The sequence below is a fragment of the Lethenteron reissneri genome, chromosome 26 (assembly GCF_015708825.2).
Source record: "Lethenteron reissneri isolate LAM-NWPU_2019-01 chromosome 26, ASM1570882v1, whole genome shotgun sequence".
In the NCBI taxonomy this organism is placed as follows: domain Eukaryota; kingdom Metazoa; phylum Chordata; class Hyperoartia; order Petromyzontiformes; family Petromyzontidae; genus Lethenteron; species Lethenteron reissneri.
In genome coordinates this window covers 18,907,879-18,930,600 of record NC_083804.1, presented here as the reverse complement: position 1 = coordinate 18,930,600, position 22,722 = coordinate 18,907,879, and the positions used below count along the sequence as shown (strand labels likewise).

Here is a 22,722-nt window from a genome sequence, read left to right as displayed (position 1 = left end):
ACTCCGTGCCATCTTTGAGCCCCGCCCCCCTCCCTCCCGATACGTTCCATTCATTGGCTACCACATTCTGATGAGCTCCCCCCCTCTCCTCCCCCCTCAACTTGCTTTTAAGGGATTACATCTTGAATCATTGCCTCACTTGATGCAGCTAATCCGGCTGTGACGGTCCCACCTGATGACGGAGACTTGTGTTGCCTCCGAAACGTCGTGATTTTTATTTTATTTAATTTTCATTAATTTTGATGTTTTACCTACGTGACTTTACCGATAAAACCTAAGAATATGTATGTCTGAACCTATCAATGACCTCGCCTAGCTCAACTCGGCCGAAAATAAGTAGATCCTGTTATGTGGCCAGCAACAGCGCTGGAGGGACAGACAGCTTGGTGTGGGTGGTGCTGATTGCACTACCCCCTGACGGCATCTGATCTCACACGTGCATGTGTCTGTGCTGCTCAGGCACGGGGGTGGTGACGAGTGTTCCTTCGGACTCGCCCGATGACATCGCTGCTCTGCGCGACCTCAAGAGAAAATCAGTAAGCGCTCTCAACAGACCTTCATCCCTTACCACCCATGCACTCCCATCTACTTTCATACTCTCCCACCCCCTCTGTATTCAATCTCTCTTTCCTACTTTTGTGTTTTTAGCCCACTCTCCCACTGACTAAGGAGCCCATGAGTGTTAAGGAGGTTGTGTTTTGTAAGAAGCCTGTGATTGGTAAAAAGTCTGTGTTTTCGTGATGCTGTGTTTGGTAAGTAGCCTGTGGGTTTAAGTCATCTTTATTTCGGCAAGGAGCTGATGGTGCGATCACTGTATTGTCCTCGCAGGCCCTGCGGGAGAAGTATGGTATTACGGACGCCATGGTGCTGCCCTTCGAGCCGGTGAGTCTCTGTTTATGACGTGACCCTGATGTGTCTTTCAAAACGTTGTGTTACATATATGCTACCATGCCCAGCTAATTGATAGTGCATTTTAAAGCAATAAAATATAGTTATACAAACCTACAACAAATAGAAGGGATATGAGATAGGCTGAAAATGCCAACCAACTGATGGAACTCACAGAATTTAACCTGGAGGAGAAGATGTTATCTTACCTTTGTCCTCGCCCCTTTCAATCTATAATAGATGGCTTCACGAGTTGGATGTGAAGGGCTTTTCATTAAATCTTAGGTGATAGAATTATTATATGACCATTTGTTGTGTTACTCCGTGCCAGGTACCGATCATCGAGGTGCCTGGGCTGGGTTCTCTGGCGGCTGTGACGGTGCTCGATGAGATGGGCATCTCGAGTCAGAACGAGCGTGATCGCCTTGCCCTCGCCAAGGAGCGCGTCTACCTCAAGGGCTTCTATGAGGGGGTACGGCTTCCAACTCGGCAGTTACAACATCAACCGTAGCAGGATTGAGTATAAGCAGCAATGGGGAGTTAACTGTTCAACTCTCAGGAATGAGGGTGTGAGTTCCAATCCCGGTGGGTGGTCTTTTCTCCACCGTTGATAAAAAAATTAGTAACACTCTTGAGTGAATATTCTTTGGGTCTTTCGGTAAAGCCACGTAGATAGAATTTTTTTTTTTTTTAAATATCACGACGATTCGATCGCAACACAAGTAATCGTTATAAGGTGAACATTTTGCCTGTTAATGTAAAGATATTTAACCTGGTAATGTAACTCAGAGTCGGAAATAACTGCTAACATTGGCAGGTAGGATGGAAACATCACAGCCAGTTATGACTTAAACTGGTTAATAACGTCCTTCCAATGATTACTCAGTTTGTACCCATCTTCTCGGTTAAAATTGTGTCTGTGCTTTTATATCTGGATGGCTTCATGAACGAATCTTTGTTGATAGCCAGTGGGTTTGTAAAGTACCTTCGTCTTGGAAAAATACATTTTGATGTACCCACAGCGTTAGAACAATGATCCGCCACGGCTGAGGTATTGGTTCTACCGTGTTTCAGATTTGCCTTATGTTCACGAACACGGTCCGAGACATGTCGCTTAGTTTCCCCACTGTAACTACTGCCGCAGACACAGCTTAGTTTGTAGACACCGGGGTATTGCATGTCAGGGATCACATCCTTCACAGATGGGATCGGATCACAAATTTTATGTACTGAATCGAACCTGGATCTCATGATTTTGGAAATATTTTTGGTAACCCCTGCTATGTATGGCAAGGTGATGGTTTTGATTGGGTTCTCAAATGGTTCTTTCCAAACAGTTGGGGTTATAGCTTTACGGATTGTGTAGTCGGAATATCCATTCATCTTGAGGGCTTGGTCTACATGTTCCAGTTCACTGGCTAGGTGATGATGGTCGGAAATACAACGAGCTCTATGGTGTAGAGTTTTGATGAGGGAATTCTCCTGGGCTGGATGGTGGTGGGAGTCAGGTTTTAGGTTAGCATCCGTATGGGTGGCTTTCCTGTAGACAGTGTCCCATTGAGCCATCTGGTTTCTTTTTGATTAAAACATCCAAGAATGGTAACTTGCCATCCTTTTCCACCTCCATGGTGAATTTGATGGCTGGGTGTATGGATTTGATGTGGTTGAAGAATTGGCCCCCTGCGCTGGTAGGCCATGTGACCAGATGACGAACGTGTCATCTACGTATCTCTTCCACAAGGAAGGACGTAGGGTGGATGCCAGGATGGCATCTGTCTCAAATTTTCCATGAAAACATTGGCTACAGCTGAAAATAAGGAGAACCCATTTGGGTACCTTCAACTTGTTTGTAGAATGTTCCATTCCAGGTGAAGTTAGTGTTGGTGAGGCAGTGTCTAACCAGGGCCGGTACATCAGCATTCAGTCCTTGTTGGACCAAATCTTCAATGATTGCAATGGTATCACTCTGAATGAAATGAATTGTCCTTGTCACGATGGAGGGACTATCCCCTGTCCTGGGAATGCCATTGTCTCTGGATTAGAGTTAAGTTCTGGCCCATGGTAATTTGAGCAAAGAGACGTTTTCGTATTAACTTGAAATAATATTTCCTTTGCCACATTTCTCATGTGTCTCCCCTTGTGTGCCTGTGTTCCTGCTGGTTTTCAAGTGTTTCCCTATATAATTTCTTCCCTACGATTTCTTGCGTGGCCCCTTGTATGTCTCACCATGTCCCTCTCTGTCTGGCCTTGTGCGTCGTGCAATTTAAGTTTCCCTTCTGATGTCCTAGTGTGTATTCCCTGTGTGTCCGATGTGTCTCTGTGTACCTCGGGTGCAGGTGATGCTGGTGGCAGGGTATGAGGGGTGTCGTGTGCAGGATGTAAAGAAGGTCATCCAGGGCAAACTAATTTCAGATGTGAGTGCTGATCCGTCTTACACGAACAATACAGTTTTTGTTATTTTGGCCTGGTTCATTTAGTCTCCTAGGAATATAACAATTATTTGCTTCAAATGTAATATTAAGCTCGTAGACTGTAAAATGGCCTTAGGTCTCTTCCTGTGCTGTCTCAGTGGGTGCATAAGCTTCCACTACTGATACATCGCAATGTCTAAACCAGGGGTCGGGAACCTTTTTGACTGGGAGAGCCATAAAAGCCAAATATTTCTAAATATATTTCATTGACAGCCATATAGTATTTTTAACGTATAATAAATTAAATATGTCTTACTTTTAATGCGACTTCTGGTCACGGGACCCGTGACCCGAGAAATTTATCTTCAAAACTAATTTCTGTTTACTTTAAAATGACATGGTATTATTAAGCAATATCACAAGTATTTTAAAATCAGTTCCAAACTGATTTTATTATTATTTTATTATTATTATTATTTTCAAGCCAAATGCCGTCACCGGAAGAGCCATATATGGCTCGCGAGCCATAGGTTCCCGACCGCTGGTCTAAACCATATCCCTGACTAAAGTAATACGCTCATCCACTGGTACAAACTTTGCCTCAAGCTTCGCTATCCTTTTACACGATGTTCCCCATTCTTCATAACACTATTCCACATTGTAATCCCCATGACAACAAATAGAATTCCCCAAAAATTTCCCGGTTTACTAATGTTTGCGTCGTCCACTCTTTGCTCCATTTTGTCCATGTAACCTGGCCTAGCAGGGTGAGGCGTGGGCTAATGTGGCTCGTGTGACATTCTGTGCAGGGCCATGCGGTGCTGTACATGGAGCCAGAGAGACAGGTTATGTCCCGCTCAGGCGATGAATGTGTTGTGGCGCTGTGCGACCAGTGGTAGGGACCTTGCACTCGCTCACCTATTTACGCGCGATTACTTGTACACACGCACTGTCGTATACACAATTGGTAAACACTCGCAGTCACCCATTCCCATTTGCACATGCACTGTCACACACAGTTGTGCAGACTTGCACACAAATGTGCCCATACTGTCATATAGAAACCTCTTCATTCGCAGATTTTTTTTGCCGAAATTTTATTCTTCGCTATTTTATATTTGAATATCAGTTTTCCTTCGACTCTTCACGATTTGACAACATAGCATCATGGCGGAGGGGTACTTGCGCAGTGGTGGATTGTGACTCCCATGTGTGCGTAACCCAAATCATTGTGCAACTCATACTCGGCACGCTCACGCACAACATAAATTTTCACGCACAACATAAATTTTCACGCACATTGCTGTATGCATCTAGCCGTCCACTCGTTAAGGACGTGTCATACGGCCGCTTAAATGTGTGCGGTGATGTAACACATACCCGACACACTCGCGCACAATGCAAATTTGCACAGACGTTATTGGATGCATCTAGCTGTTAACAAGTTGAGGAATTGCCACACAGATGCCTAGATGGCATATCATTAACGTTCAAGTGACCATGACGTTTTGTGTTCAGGTAAATCAAACTTCCAAATTGACAGTATAATTTATTGAGGTTTTCTGATTCCAAAGAACACAGGATGAGATGTTACTATCCTTTGTGCAAGCACTTCCAAGAGTTCATGAACAGTGAGCCTGGTGAAATTTGGGGAGCGCATCGTCAGTAGTGACCCTTTGGTTCCTAGGGTGTTTCGGCCTTTCATACTATACACCCTCCCCAAAGGCGGCCAGCGACAGGGTGATCAATCCTACGCTTGCGTCCCATTCCCAATTAGTCATAGGAGTTGCCTTGTTGTTGGTAGCCAACATCCCATGGGACTATGCATGGCAGGGGCGTCCTCCTCCCTGAGTCAAGCATTGTTGACTGCATACCTCCTGGCCCTCTCACTTTGGGGCCCAGCTGGGGTCTTTCCTCTTCATCCAGAGCCACTGACTGCTGCCTTCTGCCGCCTCCGATACAGCTTTGATTGCCGAACGCTGACTCTGGCCCTTAATTCCCAGGTCTCTAAGCAGTCTGGTTGTAGATGTTGCCACAAAACCTCTGCAGCCCACCTCCACTGGTCGGACTTCTGTGTTCCAGCCATGATGCCGTGCTTCGGCAGCTAGATCGGCATAGCGCAGATGTTTTCGCTCATAAGCCTCATCTACTGAGTCCTCCCAAGGTACTGTGAGCTCAATGATGAAGACCTTCTTGAGCGAACGGGACCAGAGCACCATGTCAGGTCTTAGGGTGGTGGTTGCGATCTCCGGAGGAAACACAAGTTGCCGGCCAATGTCAGCTAGCATTTTCCAGTCGCGGGCCAAGCGCAGCTGGTCTCGCTCTATTGGTGTAGAGCCGCTCTTCGGTGGTTTAGCCCCTTCGCGGACAAAGGTCGTCCGTAAGGGGTGTGATGCTGCTGGGGGTGGTAGGGAGTTGGTGGCAGCTCGCTTGTCCTCCAGGGCGGACGCAAGGTTTTTAAGGACTTGGTTGTGACGCCAAGTGTAGCGTCCTTGGGTGAGGCTTGTTTTACACCCTGTAAGAATGTTCCTGAGGTTGGCTTGCATGGAACAGAGGGCACAGTCCGGATCTTCACCATACCATTGGTGAAGATTAACTGGTGTTGGAAGGATGTCATATGTTGCTTATTGAGGTTTGATTTTATTCGATATATTTTGAACTATTTGTAATGATCTCTTTGTATCATTGTGCAGTTTAATGAAGCATATGCATGTTATGTATGTGTACAGTACTGTAGATGATTAATATCCAACATTTTTATTATTTTGTTCAAGAACCCAACCCCCTTTTTACCATATACACGTAGTATCTACATTGCCGAATTCTACTTTGGCGCACACTTTCAAGAACCCAACCCTTGCGAATATCGAGGCCTAACCATTCCTATTCAGGCCTGCATACCTGAGTAGAGTGATGTTAGTGTGGTCAAAGCTTTCTGTGCGAAAATGCCCTTGGAAGTTCCACTGCTTTTGCCGATCACACGACATTGTATGCTCATTTGAGGCTGGTTCAACCTCTAGGGCAGTGGTTCTCAAAGTGTGGGTCTCCGGGCCACCAGTGGTCTGCGACGGGCCTGTAGGCGGTCCGCCGGCTGATACAAATGTAGGTTAATCCGGAAATAATGACAATTTTGATCCCTTTTGTTTTGGACATAAATGTAATTAAAAATTAGGTTAGGTAAACAACCATTATTAAACTACCCAAACCCTCAAATCTTAATGGCTTCCCCTAAAAAAAACCCTGATAGCTGCTTGAAAAAAAAAAATTCCTGGTTATTATGAATAATTTTATATGACTGGTATTCAGAGATAAGTGAATGTGTTTTGTCACCAGGGGTGGGGGGGGGCTGGGTGAGCCACAGAAATGTTTGCATCAGCTGAGTGGTCCACGGGCCAAAACAGTTTGAGAAACACTGCTCTAGGGGATACCTAGGCCAGATTCACACATCCATTGCCAATGGCGCTTGCATGGCCAATAATTGACACCCGGATCATGATTGTAGCACGCTATGCCCAAGCACTACTACACCAATACACAGACGTAGACATCCACTATTACACTTGCAAATACACTCGAAGTCTACCATTTGTTCGTCTGCCTGTAGGTACCTGGACTATGGAGAAGAGCAGTGGAAGAGCCAGGCAACAGAATGCCTTAAGAATATGGAGACGTGAGCACCCATTATTCTTGTTACGGTTCCTTGTGGTGCACACACACACACACGTGTTATTGGCAAGTTGTTTTAAGCTTCGGGAAACCGGAACTTGGGTCCGATGTCTTGAGACTAAGCTTTGAGCAGAATAGGTTGTAAAATCAATGTCTTTTTAATTAATTTTTAGGAGATCATATTTCAGGATCATGTTCGTGTGACCAAGCCAAGAGGGTCAATGACACACTGATATTACTTTTCCACTGGTACATCCAAACTCCACCGGCGCAGTGCCAAGCCAGGTTGTCGAGGGTCAGGAGTCGCAGATTGTTTTTCCATTGCGGAAGCCACCCACTGCCGCCGACGATTATAGGCATTGTGTGCATCCAGATGCGTGTAGATGATGCATTGATTGCTGGGGTTTGAGTTGACTTGCACAAACTCACAAGTCGGATTTCTACACTGATACACACATATATACACTCACACAAAGTTATACCCTCATACACACCCACCACCGACTTATGAGTGCTATGTTCATCTTCCTCAAGTGTGATAACATCAGAAACATGGAACACATAATTAGTATCACCTGAGCCGTGCTTGGCACAGAGGTCTTATGAGGCCAATGTCACGGTTTGTTCATGGCTCGGCAAGGCAAATATCCAGTGAAAAAGCAGCCACATAATCGGAGCCTCTTGCTGACTGCTTAGATGTACCAGTGGAAAAGGGTTATGATACTCTGCTCAATGAGACTTCGAAACTAAGCATCTTATAGACATGACTGAGGGAGACTAGGTTTTAGAATTGGGGATATCTTGAGCTACGTAAAAACGTGGAGACATGATGCTCTCGTGTTGGTGACGTTTTGAACGTTTGTTGATGGTGTCATGTAATCGTGTCTTAGATTCATGGATGAAACTCGTAGAAACTTTGAAGCGACACTGGAATGGCTGAAGGAGCATGCATGCTCGCGCACATACGGACTTGGTATGGACGCACGCACAAGCGCACGTTTGTACGCAGAACTTGTGCCAAGGAGTCTTGCCTGGCACAAGCCACGTGGTAATTTTACTGTCAGTGACAAGTAGGGGGAAATTATGTTTCATTTTACTTATTTTGAATAATTATCAGTTGATGTCCTATATGGGAATGTACCCCTTCACGTGTGTGCACTATAACTTGTACACGTGTGTATGCGCACTGGGCCATCAGCAGACTCGCTGTGCAAATTTGGTTCCCAATTTGGCGCATGGCTTCAGATTTGTCGAATCCTGGAATAGTGCTGAAACCGAAAAAAATCTTTATCTGGTTCATCCTATTAATTTGTAGTGTGTACCACTATTTATACAATAGTTTATTTCGTTTTGATGCCTATGTGTGCACCGGTGTGTGTTTGCATGGTAGATATGTGTTATACATTTACATGCTGTTCTGTCCAATGCGTGTAACGCGGTATGCATATGCCCCTGTGTGTGCCTGTGTGCACGATAGGAACTCGCCTGCCATGGGATGAGCGCTGGCTCATCGAATCCCTGTCGGACTCCACCATCTACATGGCGTTCTACACTGTGTGCCACCTCCTGCAGGGCGGGACGCTGGATGGACACGGGGTCTCCCCGCTCGGCATCCGGTAAGAGCATCATCAAGACCAGCACAACAAGCACTATTTTCTAGGGTTTAATAGCTCACCTTTCACCCCCAGAGATTTATTATCATGATTCATGTTTTTATTAGATTCAATTAAAATTTCAGAAAATGTTTTTTGTAATTTATTGCAGCAATCGCACAAACCCATTGCATGCCATTTCAACCTTTTACAGGTGCTTGCCAACAACACTTTTTTACCATCCCCCCAACAGTCTTCAAGGCTCTGAAGGTATATATCTGTGTTATGTATGTGTATGAGCAGGCCGGAGGACATGTCGTGCGCCGTTTGGGATTACGTTCTCTTCCCGGACGCCCCAGTTCCAGACTCTGTGATCTCAAAAGAGAAACTCGACCTTCTTCGCCGAGAGTTCCAGTTCTGGTAATGTACTCGACGCACTCGCAGGGTTCTGTGGCATGTGGTGTGAACACTTTAATGAGAAGTTCCCCTTGGCTTGTCATTTAAAGCAATTTACGTCCATGGAGGAATCATTGAAGGTGCTTTATGCAACCAAGACACTGCTCTCACGTGTCCTTCCTGTCTTTGCCCTGAATGCACCCAATCACATCAGATCTTAGAAATTAAGCCAGATGGTTAGGACTTCTATGAGAGACTGCTTTGGAATACCAGGTGTGGCCAGGAGATGAGTGGATTGCTAAATCCATGTGTATGGAGATGTAAGTGTTGCCCTCTCATATGCTTGGATTTTCTATGCTTACCCCAGTTTCTTCCTACAAGCCAAATCATTATTCATGTAATTGGACAAACATCCCCATGCATGACCCGTCTTAAAAAGTATTGAGGCACAGTGGCGCTATTCTGGATAAATAAAGGGCAGCAATCATTGTTATTTATTAAGTGCGGCTCATTAACAGTGCATGGCATAGACACCTCCATGTGCCATTGAGCTGTATGTAGCTCATTGACACTTGAAATGATGCCTTCATTAACAACGGAGACTCGCTTGAGCTCTGCTCAGCTCAGTGTTGAGTGTTGTTGAATAGGTGCTGTTTGGTTATGCTCCAGGTATCCCATGGATCTCCGAGTCTCTGGAAAAGACCTGGTGCCCAACCACCTGACTTACTACCTGTACAACCACGTGGCCATGTGGCCCAAACACAGGTGACTATGCGCGCACATCGCCACACACACCACTGTACACCCATACGCACAGGCCAGGTCTCCACAGTGGTGTTGATGTTTACACAATGTACCAGGTACTCATTTGATGTTCAGTCCACCTAGCGGAGGGCGAGGACAAGTTCTGATAACACTTGCCACTTTGACGTTAGCCGTGGCTCGGACTCAAAACTCAGGTTACCGGGTTTGTGGCATAGTGCACGAACCACGAGGCTACCTTGATTATTGTCATCATTATCAGCGTCATCGGCCAAGGTGTGCTACATTACTTAATGTGAATGTTAAACCCTGTGGCGCCTCATAGTGCTTAATGTTTTGCCATTTTGTGGCAATCTCATTTTTAAAGAACGGTTCACTGCCCCTTTTGTAATTGCTCTTAATCAGGTATCCATTGAATAGATTATAATTTCAGGAGATGTTTCATGTCATTAATAAGAGGGTTGTAAATTTGTGTTCTGTCACCACCACAGTGAGATGTGGCCCCGAGCGGTCCGAGCAAATGGGCACCTCCTGCTCAACTCTGAGAAGGTGACCCCCACAGCATAACTTCATCAACATCATAGGCATCAACATGAACGCTGTCACTGTTCTTAACGCTTTGAGGCCCTGTTAATGTGAACAAAATATTGTGAAGAGATTGTCGTCAACTGTCTTTGTCGCTACGGTTCACATTTGCCATATTTGTTAATACATTTTTATTGCAATATCACCACAATCAACAACATTAATAACACCAATGTCATTGTCAAAATCAAAGTGAAACTATTCAAAATACATGATATTGTACTCAATGACAAACACCATCACCATTATCATATAGCATTAATACACTGATCATCATTAACAATTGCCCAACGTTGGCAACTCATCAACATGATCATGAACAAGATCAACATTAACATCGCCAATGCAGTCACTTCTTCGTGAATGCCATTGTCATAATAATCACTTGATCTCATCAGCACTGGCCCTGACAATGCACACAGCTAATTAGGCAAAGTTTGTATTGTTTGTGTGGATTTATGTTGATATGTTTGTGTGTGTGTGCGTGCATGTGTCTGTGACTTAACTCTGCTCTGCAGATGTCGAAATCTACAGGGAATTTCTTGACTCTGTCAGAGGCTATTTCTAAGTTCTCTGCTGACGGTGAGTGTCTTTCAACGTGTGTGTGTTTTTGAATCGGTGTGTGTATGTGTTTGACTGAACATGTTTGACGTGTGTTTAACCTGCGTTTAATACCATGGCCAAGGTGTTCCCGTTAAAACACTCCTCACGAAGACTTGAATACCAAGTGGTGCCCGCCACCTATAAGTTTAATACAAACACACAACCTAGCTTCAATCTGAGAAACTGAAATATCCGAGTACTATCATAGAGTAGGTAAAACATAAAATAAAATAAATGAAAACAACTCAATTAAATCACGACGTTTCGGGTGCAACACAAGCGTCCGTCATCAGGTTTTTTTTACCTACGTGACTTTACCGAAAAAAGCAAAGAGTATGAATCCTTGCAGTCACGAAAGCTTCAAATCTAGACTTACTATCATAGACACTGGCAAGAAATGATTTTCCTGCCAACCAAAACTGAGCAGACATAGTGGGAAAAGTCGTGCTTATGTTGTTAAAAAGAGGAAATTTATTTTTTTAACCTCATCTGGTCTCCTAGGTCAAACTTGCTATCAAAAACGTACCGGGAGCAGTATGTAAAAATCAGCACTCGGCAGACAAAGGCGGTTGGGCATGATTCTCACCGCACAATTATCTTTTGTGCCATGCTGGTTTTATTAGGTGCTCCTAACCATAATTTGCACCTGCAACCTATGAAGGCTAAATATACGGGATCTTTATGTGTTACTTGTGTGTTGTGGTGACATCACTGTCAGTGGTGAATGGTCGCTGATGTTTTCACAAGCCAATGGAATGTGCATGCTCATGCTGTCTGCCCTTGAGTGCTGTCAAGCATGCCTTGTGCATGCTGAGTAACTGTAATGTTTAAAATGTATTATTTTTCTCACTATATATGCTTTGAATGTTTTAGAAAAATGTATCCTTTATGATTTTGATAGTTTTATGCTGTTAATTTACATGCTAAGAGCATGAACATAACTACAAATGAAACAAAAGTAAACAATAAATATTCTCCTTCTTGGTTCTTTCGGTAAAGTCACGTAGAAGGGAAGTAATAAAAGAATAAAAATTAAACATAAAATACAATTCTCACGACGTTTTGGCCACAACGCAAGCGGCTGTCCTCAGGTGAAGAACAGGGCTGTCGGAAAGACAGCGTCCGAATGAACACCACCAAACTTGACGTCTTCAGCTGAAGACGGCTGCTTGCGTTGTGACCAAAACGTCGTGAGAATTATTTTATTATGTTTTATTTTTATTATTTTATTACTTCCTTCTACGTGACTTTACCGAACGAACCAAGAAGATGAATCCCTGCGGTCACGAAAGCTTTAAATCGAAAGATAAATATTCTAAATGAGATAGCACAAATGGTTAAAAGAATTACAGTAACTTTGCAAGCTTGTCCTTGCTGTATTGGTGTGGCTATGCCCGCTTATCTTGCGATGATGACGATGATGCGGCGTGTTTCAAGGCATGCGTTTGGCCCTGGCGGATGCGGGGGACACGGTGGAGGATGCGAACTTCGTGGAGAGTGTGGCGGAGTCTGGGGTGCTGCGTCTGCACGCATGGGTGGAGTGGGCACGTGATGTCTTGCAGTCTCCACATGGACAGCGCCTGGGGCCAGCCTCCTCCTTCAACGACCGTGTGTTTATCAGGTGCCTAGTACAACCAGTTGGAGACAGCTGCCCTCCAAAATTAACAGAGGGTGTCGGAGAGAAATGCTTTCAACAATAATTGGAGCTCTGGATAGCTAAAACACACATAGTTGGCACATTGTGCATCATAGTTGGTGCATCTGCTGGTCATCTTGGACAGTAAACCCATAACACCTGGGGGGGGTCTGCTCTTCTTGCCAGTGAACCATCGACACATCATGCGAGCTCAAAAGTGCACATCGCCACCACTTGGTGGCGAACGGTGGTTCGTTTATTTATTTTCTCCAGGATGAATAAATATGATCGTGTGTGTGTGTGTTTCTAGTGAGATGAATGCAGGAGTCCATAAGACAGAGAAGCTCTATGAGAAGATGATGTTTAAAGAGGCTCTCAAAACAGGATTCTTTGAATTCCAGGTATTGATCCATGAGCACACATTCTTGCATATCCGTAAACATGTTATTCCGTGTAAAATCAATCAGAAATAGGGTGGGATTGATACGACCATAGTTTTTTTTTATGATGATTGACCTATGACCTTCCAGATACTGTAGGTTTCCTGATAGTTGATATATAAAGGTGAGTCTGGTCTCATTTTAAAGCTCTTAAAGAGATTTATCTTCATTAGTCTACGTAAAAAAGTGACGGAGGGCAAACCTTTTTTTTGCCTTGACCCTGCTGTAATGACACCTCGCGTGTTCTTAAAAATGTCACATTGTAACACATACCTGGCGTGGTGCTCGCCCCCATCCCCTCATGTGCTGTACTGCCCCTAATAGGTGCTTGCTAAACAATACTTGTTCAAAGAGCACGATTTGTCTTTGTGTGCATTCGTGTAATTTGCGTTTTTGTCCAGGCGTGCCGTGATCGCTACCGCGAGCTGGCTCTGGATGGGATGAATCGCGATCTCCTACTCCGTTTCATCGAGTTGCAAACGCTGTTGCTGGCACCCGTATGCCCACACGTTTGCGAGCACGTGTGGGAACTCCTGGGCAAGGTTCGTCTCGAACGCAACCGTCACGTACGGTTGCGATGCCGTCCCACTACGCATGAAATTAAGCATCGATTCATCGATTAAAATCTATTTTGATATTTGCAATACAGTCATACCTCGGTATACGACCGCTTTGGAATATGTCGAATTTGGTATACGTCGTGTTTTGACGAGGAAAAAATGTCTTGGGATACGACGTCTCGCTTGGGATACGACGCGCTTGCTAGAACTTGTATGGGTCGGGATGAGTCACCGCGTACCCGCGTGTACCCCGTTCACGACTGAAACAAAGCGCCGCTCCTCAGTCTGCCTGTACAGTAGATCTCATTCAGTGCACAACCCTTGCTATAACTCTCTGTGAATTTTCAGAGTTCTGGAAAGATCATTTTAATATTGTGCACTGTATAACTCTAAAAACACAAAGCCTGGCAGGAAGTTTCCTATAAGACCATCAAGGTAGAGTGATGTTAAATTGTATTTTTATTTCAATTTATTTTAATGTATGTATGGCATTTTAATAATAAGTAGTGTCTAAATAATTTTATACAACCCCATTAATGTATAATAATATGCCATATAAAATACAATTTCTTATACTCTGGAACAGATTATTTCCTTTCCTTTTATTTCTTATGGGAAAAATTCGTTTGGTGTTCTTCATTTTCGGTATAAGTCCTACCCCTTCTGGAACAAATTAACGACGTATACCGAGGTACCACTGTATATGCATTGAATCATGCATATTAATGCAGAAACCGATTCTTCGTGCAAATTTTACAACCTCAGGTTCCATCCATTTGCTCAGCATTGATGATGGGACTGAACTAAGTGTCTACATTGCTATCTGTTTACCAATACCACAGCTTTGTTCACCGGCAGTCCCAAATGACATACTCTTGATGTTCATGGAAATTGAAACAAACGACTGTACGAATGGTATACAATCAATGAGAAATATTACAAACTAAATTCGTAAAATGAGGCAAAAGTCATTCATTCGTGAATTGAATTACGACTGCAAATTGTGACAATTTGAATGCGTTTTGGTAGTGGGGGTAAATCGTCATCAGCCATCGTTTTGTCTCGGTTGCTATTATGTAGTGTCGTGTGATAGTCACATGGTGTGTTTGTGTTGTGTGTAGTTATTTATTTAGTTGTGTTAATGTGCTGCTTGGTGTGAGGAGTGAGCTGGTTTGTGGTGATGTTGGTGTTGATGTTGTTGTGGTGTTGTATTGCTAGCCAAGCTTCGTGGTGCTGTTTGTTGATGTTGGTGGTGTTGTTGTTGTGTTGTTGTGGTGTATTGCTAGCCATGCTCCGTGGTGCTCTTGATGTGTTAGTGGTGTTGTTGTTGTTGTGGTGTTGTATTGCTAGCCGGGTTCCTTGGTGTTGTTGTTGATGTTGGTGTTGGTGGTGTTGTTGTGTTGTTGTTGTAGTGTTGTATTGATAGCCATGCTCTGTGGTGCTGTTGATGTGTTAGTGGTGTTGTTGTTGTTGTGGTGTTGTATTGCTAGCCGGGCTCCTTGGTGTTGTTGTTGATGTTAGTGTTGGTGATGTTGTTGTGTTGTTATTGTGGTGGTGTATTGCTAGCCATGCTCCGTGGTGCTGTTGATGATGTGTTGTTGTTGTGGTGTTGTATTGCTAGCCGGGTTCCGTGGTGCTGTGTGTTGGTGTTGATGTTGTTGTGGTGGTGTATTGCTAGCCGGGCTCCGTGGTGCTGTATGTTGGTGTTGATGTTGTTGTTGTGTTGTTGTGGTTGTTGTGGTGGTGTATTGCTAGCCATGCTCCGTGGTGCTGTGTGTTGGTGTTGATGTTGTTGTGGTGGTGTTGTGGTTGTTGTGGTGGTGTATTGCTAGCCGGGCTCCGTGGTGCTGTGTGTTGGTATTGATAATGTTGTTGTGGTGTTGTATTGCTAGCCGGGTTCCGTGGTGTTGTGTGTTGGTATTGATGATGTTGTTGTTGTTGTTGTATTGCTAGCTGGGCTCCGTGGTGCTGTATGTTGGTGTTGATGTTGTTGTTGTGTTGTTGTGGTTGTTGTGGTGGTGTATTGCTAGCCGGGCTCCGTGGTACTGTGTGTTGGTGTTGATGATGTTGTTGTTGTGGTGTTGTATTGCTAGCCGGGCTAAGGGGTGCTGTTTGTTGATGTTGGTGTTGATGTGGTGTTGATGTTGTTGTGGTGTTGTATTGCTAGCCGGGCTCCGTGGTGCGGGAAGCGCGCTGGCCCGTGGTGGATGCCCCGGACGAGGTTCTGCTCCGCTCGGCTGAGTACATGAGGGAGGCGACCCACGATGCTCGTATCCGCCTCAAGGTCTCGCGCGCGTCCACACACAGCAGGTCCCCATCACTACTGCAGCAGCCACACGGTGGTTGCTTGAATCGGCACAAATATTTGAGGTTTCCCCCATATGCTTGGGTTTTATTCAGGTACTTTGAATTTGGCCAAATGCCTGATGTTTTTAAGAGGAGACACGTGGAGAACATTTTTAAGAAAGACAGCAAACTGGTGAGAAACAAATGAGACCAGGAGACAAAGTAAGAGAAACAGATGAATATAGGCAGAGGCAAGGGATAGATACAGAAAGATCGATACAGAGAGATGGGGACACCATCAAAGGCAGATATACAGTTTATTGAATACATACTTTTTAGAAAGTATTATTTGGCTACCAATGTAATTCGATAGTATACCCAATTAGTTATGCAATATTCAAATTGAAGAGTGCAAAGTGTTCATTGGTGCATCACTAGTTCTGCTACAGGCCAAACATTCATGAAATTGGTCAAAAACTCTTCTAAAAAAATCTCTCTAGACTTGGTGAGGTTTTCCCGTGTAAATAACAAGCATTATTAAACATGAGCGTGTATGTGTTTGTGAGTGCAGAGAGGCCCTGTTCTCTCTGGGCCACCAACTCACTGCATCTTCTACGTGGCCAAGAACTACCCACCCTGGCAACACATCACTTTGACTACACTGCAGGGACACTATCAGGTACCCTTAGTATCCAGTAATCACTCGGTACTTGATGTATACGTATGTGCACGCACTCGTAGGTGTGAGCATATGTTTACTTGGTGTGTGGACTTGTACATGTGTGAACATGTGCGTACTTGATGTCTGTGCGGAAATGTGTACTTGAATGTACGAGTGCGTGCCTTTGCGCCTATGTGGGTGTGTTCATGTGGGTAGTGGTCGTGTAGCGGTTAATGCACTGCACTACGTACCCAGCGACCCATTCCTGCTCAAGACCAATTACTTCGGTGATTATTTGAACCAGTTCTTGGCTTCCCCTAGGTCGACTCAGCCATGCAGGTGTACCGGGTGCAGCAATGAGGAGACAAAGGCAGCCTTTATAGGTGCTCGCTAACAGCACTTTCCTCAACAGTGTTGAAGGCTATATGGGGGCATCTTTATATGTTTTTGTGTGCTAATGTGTTTTGTGTGTATGTGTGTATGCTCAGGCTAATGGCAAACTTCCAGACAACAAACAGATTTCAGTTGAGCTGGGAGCCAAACCTGAGCTGAAGAAACATCTCAAGAGAGTCATGCCCTTTGTGGTGATGATCAAGGTACGTGTGTCTGTGCACATGGGAATGCATATGCTTGCAGTTAGCATGCACCGATTCACTCGACAGTGATTTGATGATTTCTCACTTGGGTTGTTATACGCCCTAAAAGTCACTTTTTTGTGATCTCGTTTTTGCCATCACGTTTGCATCAATTCTTATTCTGTCTCTTTTGTACAGTTTTCTCTCCACTTACCTAAATGTACCATTAGCTTATCATTTTGCAAAGCAATTTGTAGACATCGTAAATCTATTCTCACATGTACGACTTAACGCATGTTTTGTGACCATAAAAATTGATTCAGTGTTCCATGCCTAGAGTACCGTATGTGTATTTAAATGAAGAAGACATGGAAATGAAGGAAATGTGAATGTGTTGCCTGTCAAGCCTTTAAGGGGCAGTCCTTTCCATTGGCAAGTGTTTGACACTATAGGTGTAGACTGGATCACTGGTTTTTAAATGTGACCGCCTATTGGTGCGCCAACCACTGAACTGGGGACAACTGGTGTCTGTCCTGAAACCTCCCGTCTGTGAGCCTTTGTTACTGAGGTGCAGCCTCGCACATGGTGCAAGTACGGGGATGGTGCCACATGTGGTATCAACTGGTGGCTGCTATTGTGACTATGTTAATGTTTGTTTGTGGCTTGTATTGTTTGAGTGTGGTATATTTTATATATGGTAGGGAGTGGTAGGGCAGTGGTTAGCACACTGCGCTATGAACCTGGCAACCTGAGATTGATTCCCGACAATGGCCAACATCAGAAGCGGATGATATCTGAACTGGTCCCGAGTCCCTGCTGGGTCTGCTCAGCCTTAAATAAGTAGCTGATGCAGCATGTAAACATCAGCACTGGGGTCGGCTATGGTATTGGCCATACCACTCCCACTGTGTGCAGTACCAGCCTTATTCATATTCTTGGTTCTTTCGGGAAAAGTTAATGCAATAACAGTCCTTGTAGGCTATACAGGGATTTCCCTTAAAACATTTTGGGTGTGTTTGTCGGCATATATGAACATTACAACCTCATTGAGCATCGTAGAGCATTCTGAGTGATAAAAATAACCATTTACAATAGTAATAAGTACATGTAAACAGTCAAGCACACTTTCCAGTATCATCTGGTAAACAAGCAGTGTTTGTTGAGAAAAGCTTGACTTCTTATGAGTCCCAGGAAGATGAACACAGTCCAGAATTTGTGTGTTTAAACAAATGCTGCCGATACTCATATATAGTACAAAGCGACAGTTAATGTGTGCGTTATGTGTTTGTACGCATGTATGTGGAATTTCTTTCACACCGTACATAGCTCCAACCATGCTAATCGGAGGTCTGGGGAAAGAACAACAAATTAAAACACAAAAAGCAGTTCTAAAGAAATCCGTTTTCAATCTAGGTTTTAAAAGTGCATAGCTCCAATGGCTTCCTAATATCGGAAGAGCGTTCCAGCCGACCGTAGAAGTGCATCTGAAGGCGTGCGATGCAGTGACCATCTTTGTTCGATGGCTAGCCAAAAGCTGCTGCGAGGATGACCGGAGTTTGCATGATGGTTTCTGCTCCTTGATGAGATCAGCAAGGTATTGTGGTACAATTGTGGCAAGCGCTTTGTGTGCAATGAGTGCGCCCTTATAATGTATTCGCTTACATACGTGTGTGTGTGTGTGTGTGCATTTTCAGGATAACCTGGAGCGCCAGGGTCCCCGTGCCCTCGACTTACAGCTAGAGTTTGACGAGCGAGCTGTTCTCATGGAAAACATAGCCTACCTCACCACCACGCTGGAGGTGACACTGCTCAGGCACACCACACCACACCATACCATGCCGCACCATACCACACACCTCACCGTGCGTCACCACGTCTTACCATAGGGGAGGTTTTTCAGGTTGGAATGATGAGGTTACCTGCGTTGTGGTGCAGGTGGATGAGGTGAGGGTGGTGTTTGCGAGCGAGGCGGAGCAGCGAATCCGGGACGAGTGCCGGCCAGGAAAACCCCATGTCAACTTCCACGTGGAGGTAACTCAGGAAGACTAGAGTGCCAAGCTGTGCAGCATGCATATGGCAGTGCACATACGTGCAGTCTGCCGGTAACAGCACGCATATTTGCTGTATGGTGGGTGGGCTGCCCAGGGCATTGCATGTTTTATGGGCATTCTATCAGGTGGATGGGCCACATCTACCAACACGTGGACTTTGTGGAGAAGTCCAACAGTCAACAGTGGCTGTTATATGGACAGACTCAACACAGCTATAGGGAAGTGGAATTTCCACTAGGGCTGTGAACTGGAGATGGACACCAATGCCTCAATGATCATTTGAGTAGGGTTATTTTTGTACATTGGTGACCTGGCTAAGACCATCAGCTAGTGAAAGCAGTTTAATCATAGGAAGCTGAAACCTGGATCTAACCCAAAACTTAGCATTGCCAGTGTGTTCTGAAATGGGATAGCCATCCGCCTTCTCCCTTAATGAGGACATATGTGCGTGTGCGCGGGTGTAGCCGGGCGTGCCGGTGATGCTCATTAACCACGAGCTGTCGAACGGGCTCTTCTCGACACGCGTGACCGTGCACGATGGGGATTGCACAGACAGGATCATCCGCCGTCTCATGAAATCTGAACGTGGGATTAAAGGTGAAGGCACAACCACGCGCACATACACGTATACACACTCGCATACAAGTACACACATCTACACTCATACTCAACATGTGTATGTATATATAAGCTTGGGCACAAAAAATGTTGGCCATGTAATTTAACATGTCAGGAAAATTGCTTAGATTTTTGTGTTCTGTATTTAACAATCTCAATTAATGCTTCCTCCCTGGATGCCAGTTTTGTCGCAGGTGTCCCTGCTCCGCTACCTGGATCCTAATATGGGGCCGCGCACCATCCCCCGCCTGGGATCGCCCATGCACGGCACCACACCAATCCCGCGTGACGCCCTCTTCCACATCACGGGGACACCCAGTGGCGGTGGCTGCGGCATCCGCGTCTCCATAGGGGAGGAGAGCCACGAGGTTGGGGACACCCTCGTCTATGCACTCGCATGAGGGACGGAGGGAAGCACCCCCCTAAATTGCTGCTGGATGAAGCCAGGGGTGCTGAGTCAGCCCTCCAATGGCCTGGACTGTCTTCATTCCCTGGAGCTGGGTGTCTCTCTCTCTCAAAGGGTTCACAATGGCCATTCCAACCGTCATTGAGAGCCTGAGTTCAAGTCCTGGGACTGGAGGTCTCACTATTTCTCTAATGGAGCTCACAAAAGGTGTTTTTCAACAGTGAACCAGCACTTGGTGGAGTCCAACTTTTACGACACCCAGATGCCACCGTTGGGCAATATACAAACATATATTAGCAACGCTGAACATCAACAGATGCACTTTTTAAAGTAGCTTCATTTTCACGAGACAAAAAGTCCACAGCTGGAGTGGGATAGGGCTTTCGCTCTTGATAGCAACACCTGCAATGAATGTTCCCGGTCCACTCCCATGGATTTCTAGTTTCTAAACTCAACAGCCAATCCGTGAGCAAGGGAACAGCTGCATTAGCATGCCAAATTACCTGCTCCATATATACGGCTTCAGTTTTTCTCTACTTTTGGGCATAAGGGAGTCTCCATTTGTTTTTTTGGGTTCTGTGTCGATCACAAAATGTTGCTCCTATGGAGCATCTCTATTTCCAGAAGATTCTCCCAAGATGGCAACAGTATCCTCTTGTCTAACAGCAAGGCACCCAGGTGTTTGCAGACACCCAGAGTACCCATACAGGGTGTCCAGCGAGGGGCCTGGGGCCCTTTATATCCTGGCACCGGAGGTCATTCCCAGAATCCCACCAACCCAGTTTCAACATCCGTTCTGGCTCTCCCAGCTTATCCTGCCTCTGCAACCCAATGGTGTGTTGTGGAACCTTCCAGAACCGGTAGAATTCTCTCCATCATCAAGGCCAGGATCGCCTTCAAGCAGGAATGGATCGGCAGTTATCCAGGTTATCACCCGTGGATCGCCCTTGGACTTCACGTGGGCCTCCAACTTTTACCATGTCGTGAACTCCCCCGTTCACAGGGAACCTGCATGCAAGGAGGCTCTCCTAGTTGGGGTCAACCGGCTGAAGACCATGGGAGCTCTGGAGCTTATGCCTTCCCCGATAGAGGAAAGGGTTTCTTGTCGGAACTTCATGGTGTCGAAAGCGTCGAGTGTTTTCATCCAATTCGTGATCTTCATCTGTCGAACCATGTCATCGTGTTTGGGTTGGCTCTTGAGTTTTAAAAGTAGAAATCCATGGGAGCACATGAGCACTCGATGCTTGGACCTGCTGTCACAGACAACTGCTCTGGCCTCCCATGGATTTTTTAGCTTTTAAGATATTTTTTTAATGAAAAGAGCATCTCGATACTCAGTCCTGCTGCGACATGTACACGTGCTGTACATGGTGGCCTCTGTTAGTATAGCAGAATTTAAGGGGCGACTCGCACCCCTAACAAACATGTTTCAGGCAACATGTCTAAGAGGAGCATGAATGTCAAACTTTTGCATAAACGAGTTCTTTTGACGAGTTTAACATTTCAGCCCCATCATGTGATGTTTTCAAATTCTTCCAGTCCCATTGTAATGTGTTCTTTCCAGTTCAAGTATTAAAAAACTCTTTCAAGCCAATGTTATGACAGCCGGAGAAGTGCTGCTTCACTCCAGATCTGTTCCCTGCCAAGATGTGCCTTCTCTGTCATCACTCCGAGGTGAAAGCAATCAATGCTACAGCACATTATTGGAGAGTTTGTGCAGCCTGACTAATGGGGGGATGGCTTGTCTCAATGTCTGGTAGCTGAGTTTTAGGATGCTATGAAATGACTACCACTCAGAACCAAACTAAGGCACTAGCGTTGTGTGTGGGCTTTACAGTACAGGATTTATAATAGGCACAGAGAGATGCATTTGATCTATAAAGTATATAAGCAGTCTGAATGGCCAAATACATTAAACAAGATTAAACAAGTTAAACCCCATTCATCGTGCATTGATTTTGTGAGGGAGTGTCATGTCAGCTGGATGGTTGGTTTGTGATGAAGGGTTCTGTTGGGATTGGCCCGATGCACATTCCAGTCACGTTGATTCTAATGCCATGATCCTGGAAATGTCGCCTGGGTAGTTTGACACCAGTTATTCGCCACGATCTGCTGCTCGATGTAGGGTTCTCCACACGATTGTGCTTTGGTGCAATCCATCTCAGGAACATGATCTGATCTCATCCATCGACAAGTTGATAACCTCTGAAAACGTTCTACTTTGCTGCTATTCCATAACCAGATGTCTTATCATTCATCCCTTACAGCAGTGACCTGTCCAAGGGCATATTCATCAGTTATTCTTGTACGATGTCTGATTTGCACTTATCCTGATCACTGTGCTCTGTATTCAGAGCGTGCATCTCTCCTCGTTACCTTTCAGCTTTTGACGTTACTGCAAATATGAATGGTAAAGTTTTTGCATAAGATATGTACACCTACTGAACAATACAATTGTATGTTTGCATAATTATACATTCTCACGTGTACATTTTGCATGAGTATTCGTGTACAGCATAAATACTGCAAACCATAGATTGCCCATGACAGGTGCAGCTGTCATTGAGAGACTTGACCAGCCCAAAT

At 45.0% G+C, this 22,722-nt stretch overlaps 1 protein-coding gene across 2 annotated transcripts in view; it reads left to right on the top strand.

Moving 5' to 3' along the window:
* Window positions 1–22,712, top strand: part of LARS1 (leucyl-tRNA synthetase 1) — a 33,825-nt gene extending 11,113 nt beyond the window's left edge. The window contains exons 12-33 of one of the 2 annotated variants that reach the window (XM_061560389.1): window positions 460–536; window positions 829–882; window positions 1,220–1,360; window positions 3,225–3,302; window positions 4,109–4,194; window positions 6,904–6,969; window positions 7,856–7,938; window positions 8,443–8,581; window positions 8,861–8,977; window positions 9,623–9,718; window positions 10,207–10,264; window positions 10,819–10,882; window positions 12,341–12,524; window positions 12,850–12,940; window positions 13,381–13,521; window positions 15,707–15,823; window positions 16,397–16,504; window positions 16,975–17,082; window positions 18,756–18,860; window positions 18,997–19,092; window positions 19,577–19,709; window positions 19,914–22,712. In XM_061560389.1, coding sequence (XP_061416373.1) covers window positions 460–536; window positions 829–882; window positions 1,220–1,360; window positions 3,225–3,302; window positions 4,109–4,194; window positions 6,904–6,969; window positions 7,856–7,938; window positions 8,443–8,581; window positions 8,861–8,977; window positions 9,623–9,718; window positions 10,207–10,264; window positions 10,819–10,882; window positions 12,341–12,524; window positions 12,850–12,940; window positions 13,381–13,521; window positions 15,707–15,823; window positions 16,397–16,504; window positions 16,975–17,082; window positions 18,756–18,860; window positions 18,997–19,092; window positions 19,577–19,709; window positions 19,914–20,131 — 2,360 coding nt within the window. In that variant the 3' untranslated portion in view covers window positions 20,132–22,712. Of the gene's footprint in view, window positions 1–459; window positions 537–828; window positions 883–1,219; window positions 1,361–3,224; window positions 3,303–4,108; window positions 4,195–6,903; window positions 6,970–7,855; window positions 7,939–8,442; window positions 8,582–8,860; window positions 8,978–9,622; window positions 9,719–10,206; window positions 10,265–10,818; window positions 10,883–12,340; window positions 12,525–12,849; window positions 12,941–13,380; window positions 13,522–15,217; window positions 15,419–15,706; window positions 15,824–16,396; window positions 16,505–16,974; window positions 17,083–18,755; window positions 18,861–18,996; window positions 19,093–19,576; window positions 19,710–19,913 lie in introns of those variants that run through there. The other variant, XM_061560390.1, reaches the window with a different exon arrangement.
* The last annotated feature ends 10 nt before the right edge of the window (window positions 22,713–22,722 follow it).